Source organism: Onychostoma macrolepis, chromosome 02 (assembly GCF_012432095.1).
Source record: "Onychostoma macrolepis isolate SWU-2019 chromosome 02, ASM1243209v1, whole genome shotgun sequence".
Classification (NCBI taxonomy): Eukaryota; Metazoa; Chordata; class Actinopteri; order Cypriniformes; family Cyprinidae; genus Onychostoma; species Onychostoma macrolepis.
This window is the reverse complement of record NC_081156.1, coordinates 31556198-31563461: the sequence shown is the minus strand read 5'-3', so window position 1 is coordinate 31563461 and position 7264 is coordinate 31556198. Positions and strand designations below refer to the sequence as shown.

Sequence of the window (7264 nt, the reverse complement as noted above, 5' to 3'; positions counted from 1 at the left end):
AAATTTCCAAGGACTCCACAAAAAGCAAGTCCTCTAAACTTTGCGTGAGGAGCAGACTGGATTAAAAATGCTATTTGATGTAAATCCCTTCTCCACCTACAGTAGCCTAGCTCTCAATTTATTTATTTTTTTTAAGTGAGACTGTCGATGTATAACGATTTTGATTATATTCTATTCCATATAAAGTCATATATCATCAGTGCAAGTCAGGTATCTACACATTTGTGACCATTTTTTTCCATTCACATTGTGAACAGTCTTTAAAATCTCTTCTTTTGTGTTTCGTTTAAGAATAAAGCATTCAAGTTTGTAAACATATGACAGCAAGTACCTTAAATGCTGACAGGATTTTCATTTTTGCGTGTACTAGCCCTTTAAGAACCGTCCACCCCTCTTTTCATATATTTTTTAGCGGCTCCTGGCGTCTCGATGTGCTGCTGGACTGTACCACTTTCATCCGCAGAGGGGAAACGAGAGACCCCATTAACTTCAGCACCTGGACAGCGACCGTCCCGGAAACCCTTCTCTGGTGAAACAATGCGAGCATTCAGTGGAACGATTTTCCTCCAAGACACGCTTTGACAAACAATGCGAAATCCGAGAGCTTTTCTTGCTGGCTAATATAGAAAGGTGGCTGTATTTCGCACCTATATCTCGCAGAAACAGCGCCAGTCCTGAGGCTTCCCTTCCTTGCAGGGAGGGTGCGAGTGAAGGAAGGACAAAACGCCGCGGTTCTCTTTGTTTACATCGGAATAAAAGTGAGAATGCGACGGATTGTCGGAACGGAGCTGCCGCTGATATTGTGGATATGGAGTGTTTATGTGAAGCTCAGCGCAGGAGCCCGTGAGTACATGAACGTGTGTGTATGCATGTATGTGTGTGTTCAATGATCTTATTATGCGTCAGCATGTGACTCTCCATCTATTCAACATCAACACTTTATTTTACATATTAGGTTACACTTTAAAATTGCTGGTTGAAATGGAATAAAATAGTGTGATTTAAATAGATCATGCACACGTTTATTTAAAAAAGAAAAGAAAAAAAGACCTCAGAAGTTGATTTATGCATGCCATATGGTCGTATGAGATTTCATGCTTTAATGCTCTTCTGAATGCATGGGAGCATCATGGGAATATCAGGGGTTTGCTGTTCAGTTGTCTGTCTATGTGGGTGTTTCATAAGCTTTGTTTATGATTATGAAATACTATGCTCAGTTGGTGTAGTAGGTGCTTGTTGTGGCTCTCAAAAAGTTAGTGCATGTCTATCTTTTCAAAGGCATCATGATTATATGAGTATAAAAATGCAAAGTTGTGACCTTAAGGAATCATTTCTAAATAATTTAACCATTTAAATTACTTTTTTGGTGTAAACTTGGTGTTTAAGTTGATTCATGGCTATTAAATAATATTGTTGATGAATTAATGATTAGTAATGCACATTTATTTAGGTTACCTGGTAGTATTTACACTGCTAGTGGTGTACTCTTTCTTTCTTTCTTTCTTTCTTTTCACACATTTTGAGTCAAAGTCCTGCTGTGGTCAAGTATTGATGCTGAAGTCAGTTATCGTCTAGCTATTATAGATCAGTGGCATATACTAATGGAAAAAACAGGTCAAAGCTGTCTGAAAAAAAATGTTCTGCAGCAATAACATGTAGCCTCATTTTCCGCTTGGGGTAACACATTAATAAATAATACCTAAAGATATATGTGGACACATTGGCGTGCTTTAATATAGTATAAACTATTAAAAAAGCAGAAGAAATAGGGGTGATTGAGGGGATTATAGATGGAGGAGAAGCACTAGAACCCAAAACTGCATCACAGAAACCTGAGATGCACCGGGAGACAATGTTGAACAGCTTGTGCCGTGTACCACCCAAGGTGGATTACTTTGCAGTCGGTTCATCCCTCTCAGGTTATTATGTAAAATCTAAAGTCATCAAATAAATTTAGAGTAAACAAGATTTATACACAGATCTAGTAGTAAATAAAGTGTAATGGAATAACCTGAGCTATTCCAGTTTTTACATTGAGGCATTTTACAATCAAATTAGCATCTCAGTGGGTCACAAAATCTTATATAACCACCATGAAAACATTTTCATGAGAAATAAGAGCAATCACACACTTATAGCCTAAATACAGTAGCCAAATGTAAAGCATTTGACCAATAATAATCACATACATGTTGTACCGTAGTAAAAATCCATGAGCGTAAGACAAGAGATTATCAAACAATGTATGTTAGGCAAAAATGATTATTCTGACTTTTGGGCCAATTCTTTCCTCACACTTGTGGCTCTAATATTGTGATATTTATGTTCTTGATGGCAAGTTGTAAAAAGTCAGTGTTAAAATACGTTATTGGGAAAATTCCACTAAAATCAATTCACTCAACATCATGTTGGTTTAACCTGCATGACTTTCTTTCATCTTCAGAACACAAAAGAAGGTATTTTGAACAACATTGTGGTCTAAACAACATTGGACCCCACAGACTTTCATTATATTTCAAAAATCACACCATATTTTAAAATATCTTATTTTATGTTCCAGAGAATAATTAAAGTCATACAGGTTTGGAACGCCTCTGTTATATTAGCAATTGAAACATGGCTGTTTCTGATATAATTCATCCGTATTCTGACTGACAATAAAACATTTATGAAATAGCCTGATTGTGCTCTGTTATACAGACAGAGACTAATACGATCCCATCGAGCTCTCCTATTGGCTGTTGCAGCACCTCTAGATCAGTGCGGCTGTGTTTTGTGATGCTAATGAGGAAGCTCATTTAGATTCGGGCACCTGCCATCTTGATTTGTCAAAGCGTAGTGCCGCCCCCTGTCATCTCACCCCTCCCCCAGTCATCAGGCACCTCCCTTTGTCCACCAGAGATGGACACGAGTGAACAAAAGCCTGCGCGTGTTCCAAGCAACGAGGGTAAAAAGCACACACCCCCTAAACACTTCACGCTCCGTATATATAATGTCACACCTTCAGGGTTGGCGGTTATTTTGGTCAGTGGTTCATCATGGAGCTGTAGTGCAATGTTTATGACAACAGAAACACAGATGAATTGTCTTTTTCATAAAGACATCTTTTTTTAACAGATATCATATATGATAGATTAAAGTAAATTAAATCATATAAACTAAAATTTCATTTAAACTAGTAAGTGTACATTATACATTATGGTAGTATTTTTACTGCCTTTATGCTGATGAAATTAAAAATAATTGTATTGAAGTAATGTTTTAAAGTAATACAGTAAATAATACTGAAATATATATTGTAGAAATATGTTATTGTAGAAAAATTACAGTAGTAATTTTGTTTTATTTAAATCAGCATAGAACTATAAATGTACCTGTGTGTATTTATGGGGTATTTTTACTGCCTTTTTACTGATTTAAATTTAAAAACATTGTATTATTTTTCAACTAAAGAATTTGAAAATTACAGTAATGAAAATCTGGCAGAGCATTTTAAAATAATGACAAAAATATATTAAAAAAATATCTGATATATAATTAATTATATAACTGAGAATTTGGGCTAAATTGTGCTTAATTGTCATAAAAAAAATAATGTCACAATGCAAAACAACTTTAATGGTTCTAAAATAGGGTTAATTTTCTTTATACAAAATATAATTTCATTTGTTTTTTCTTTTTAATTTTGGCAGAGAAGTGTGACCTGGGCTTGTTCTTATAAGATTATGACTCTAAAAGCCTTCATTCACTCTCCCCGTCTGTTTATTAACATGCTCAATGAATCTGAATCACAGTTCCACCCAGGGACACGTGAACAACACAAAGCCTTCCGGCAGGACCTCCTCCCCATCCAGGCTTTGAGAGCTCATGTTTTCAATCAAATCCCAATTTATGAACAATCCTCCATGAACCCACGAACAGATGAGGCAAACAAAGGCCATTTGCGATGACCTGCAGCACATTAATTCAAGATGGGGCTGTTGATTGTAGCTTCATAATTGATCTTAAACCACAAAAGGTAATTAAACATGTTGACTTAGAGCAGATGTCGGCTCAAATGAGCAGAATTCAGCCATGAGTAAAACAGCTTTGAGTTTCTTAATACTTTATAGAGTTTCAATGGGGCAGTCATTCCAGAGAAATTGTTTGTGCTGCACTGGAAAAACCTTTGTCTTGTTTTTCAGTAAATATATCTAATTATGACCATAAATTCCAAGCGAAAAAAATATTTAGAGTTCAGTCATGACAACTCTCAGAATAGTTTGTGAAACATTTTATTAATATAAATGATGATGTACATAGGTTTGGTATTGGCGGACTAGATCTGCTACGCTGCTGCTGCTGGAGCTGTGACCGCTGCTGCTGCAGAGCAAGTTGACTTGCTTCTGCAAAAGAACATAATTAAAGGGGTCCTATTGTGCTTTTTCACTTTTTGAATTTTAGTCAGTGTGTAGTGTGTATGTTTGGGCATAAAAAGATCTACAAAGTTACAAATCAAGTCCACTTCAAAGGGAGATTTTTCGTTTTTAAAAAATCCCTTTTCAAGAACTACAACGAACGGCTCGTTTGGACTACAGCGTTGATTTAAAAATAAATAATGCAATTTTCGAACCACCAAGCATGAGAGCATGTTCTAGTACACCCCCAAAACAAAATCAAGACTTTGTAAAAGAGCATAATATAGGACTTTAAAGACATGCTGCTGCAAGAAGAGAGAGGTAGTCCCCCAAGCAGATCTAGGCAGGTGGTGCTGGGGAGGTGGTGGGCTGAAGAGAGAGCTCTCATAGCGCGCAGTAACTGTGCACTGGTTCGTAGGAGGTGAGGTTATATAGAGGAACTAGTAATGAATGTGTGAAGCCGATTGGTTGGAGACATTACGACTGAATGAACCAGTCAGGGAAGAATAGAGTTTCATGGCTGAACTATTTATTTGTTTTTAATACTTTTTTTATTTAGATGAATAATCTTAAAAAAAGCCTTTTCTATGTGTGTAATATTTTCACTTAAAAACATAACGTAATTGCTCAGATTGAACTCTTATATATACCAAAACCTTTTTGTCATCTTGGTGATCCTTCTCAAGTAAACGTATCCTATGTTTATTATAGAATCCCATTTTCACTGGGGAATAAAAAAAATATAAAAGGTATTCTGACCTTTTCTGTCTGAATTCTGAGTTTACTTCTTGCAATTCTGTTTTTTTTTTTTTTTCATTTGTTTTTGCCACGGAATAAAAAAGTAATAGCAACTTTTTATCTACAATTTTGACATTTTTCTCACAATTGCAAGTTCATATCTCATAGTGTGGACTTTTATTCTCAGAATTGCGAGATTATATCTTGGCATCTCATGATTTTGAATTTATATCTCGCAATTCTTACAGTTTTTATCAGAGTCAAACTCATAGGTATAATATATATAATTGCGAGAATAGAAGTCAGAATTCAGAGATAAAAAGTCGGAATAACCTTTTTTATTTAGTTTTTTTATTCTGTGGCTTCTGTGAAACAGTCTTTTTTTAACTGGAAAATAAAACAAAACTACTCAAAAGAATATCATAGAAGTTGTAGGTTGTATATAACATACTCAAACAACTGCGCTTTAAGCTCATTCACAAGCTACTGCGGCATTCCAGCACACCCACAGACTTCCTGCAGACTGTCTGATGCATCCTGCTCACAAAAATGGTAAGAGGTTTCCAAAATCATAAGCTTTTTATCTGTCCTCGGAGACTTAAAGTTGAGTTTGCAAGGTAACAGGCTGCAACAGAGCGCTTCGGAGGAACAGCTACAGTAGTTTGGCAAAGTCTGTAAGACTACAGCACAGTTAACCATCAAATATTAAAGATATTTTCTCTCGAAGGGAGGACGATCTGCATTCTTCCGTTGGTTCTGTCTTACTCTCCTGTGTGTATAGTTACTGAAAACTTATGCTGTGTGGCTTTAAAAACCGGCAAGAATTTTGCTATTTTACTATCTGCTAATAAACCTTTAGCATTATTTGCTGATAAAGTGCACTTTCTTGCACTTTTTGAGATGACGAGCAGTGAGTATCAGGTAGTTATAATGTATGTTGTTCCAAACCTGTATGTTGTTATTTTTGTTCTGTGAAACACAGCAAAAAAGCACAGTGGAGAAGGTTGGATATCAATAATATAATGTCATAGGTTCCTTATATATTTTAATCGAACATCATGACATCAAACCTGCTCCATATGTGCTTTGAGAACCTCAGCGGTGATGACTTCCATATCAATAGCATTCATATCCATGACAAACATCTCTCTCATGTTAAAATATCCATGTGTTCACCTCTCATAACATCTTTAACTCTGGTGGCTTTTCATTCAGCGCTGAATTGCAAATGGAAAACCTCTCTATGCTTTCTTATTTCATCTGGACTAAGAATGGCTATAGGGGCTAACGCTTGAATAGATATGTCACTATTCATTATATCATGCAGTATTTGTCTCCAAAATTTGATCTCCTTTTGACATTGATCAGTTCCTCCAGGTAATTTCATAATTTTGTTTTCTCTGTATTCTGTTACTGCAGGTATCAGCAAGCAGAGGAAATCATTGAAATAAGATATTGTTATTAAAATTATCGATATGTAGTTATATAACTGTACAGATAATGCCTTTATCTCTAATTACTAATTTGTCTGGATTTGTTTGCCAGCAGGTACTATTTGTTCAGGAGTGGTCAAATATACATGTGTAAAGGCGTTACTTCGCAATATTGTGTTTCTCAGATAGTTTGACAGATAATTAGATTGATGAATGGGAATCTCACTAATGCATTCATCTATAGGAAAAGGACACCTTTCATTAAGGTCTACCACTGTTGTTGCCAGGGTGTTCTTGGTGGTTGCTAGGTGCACAAATTAAGGCTTCATTCATATAGGGCAAATGGTGCATTATCAGATACATTTTGAACATGCAAGGTAACACAAGCAACACAATTGAACAATTACTAAGTGCTACTAATTATATAACTAAATGCTCTGCAGGAATGTTTTGTAGACTGACTGAATGATTTAAACACTACTGTCTGAAATACCGCATCTTGAAGCACTTGATATGAAGGCCACAGGGGCAGAAACAGAAGCATTAGCACAAAAGCAGAAGCTCTTTGAGAGACGTACACATCATCTTAGGTCATTTACAGATGAGAATGCTGTTTTTTTCTGAGCTACTCGCTCTAAACATTACTGGTTTCTCCTTGAGCCTGCAGTTTAAATGAAGCTGCTGTACTTCAGAGAT

General features: G+C 35.9%; 1 protein-coding gene across 2 annotated transcripts in view; it reads left to right on the top strand.

Annotated features, from left to right (window-relative positions):
• The first annotated feature begins 438 nt into the window (after positions 1–438).
• Positions 439–7264, top strand: part of cntnap2b (contactin associated protein 2b) — a 41741-nt gene continuing 34915 nt past the window's right edge. The window contains exon 1 of one of the 2 annotated variants that reach the window (XM_058761881.1): positions 439–843. In XM_058761881.1, coding sequence (XP_058617864.1) covers positions 765–843 — 79 coding nt within the window. In that variant the 5' untranslated portion in view covers positions 439–764. The remainder of the gene's footprint in view (positions 844–7264) is intronic. The other variant, XM_058761872.1, reaches the window with a different exon arrangement.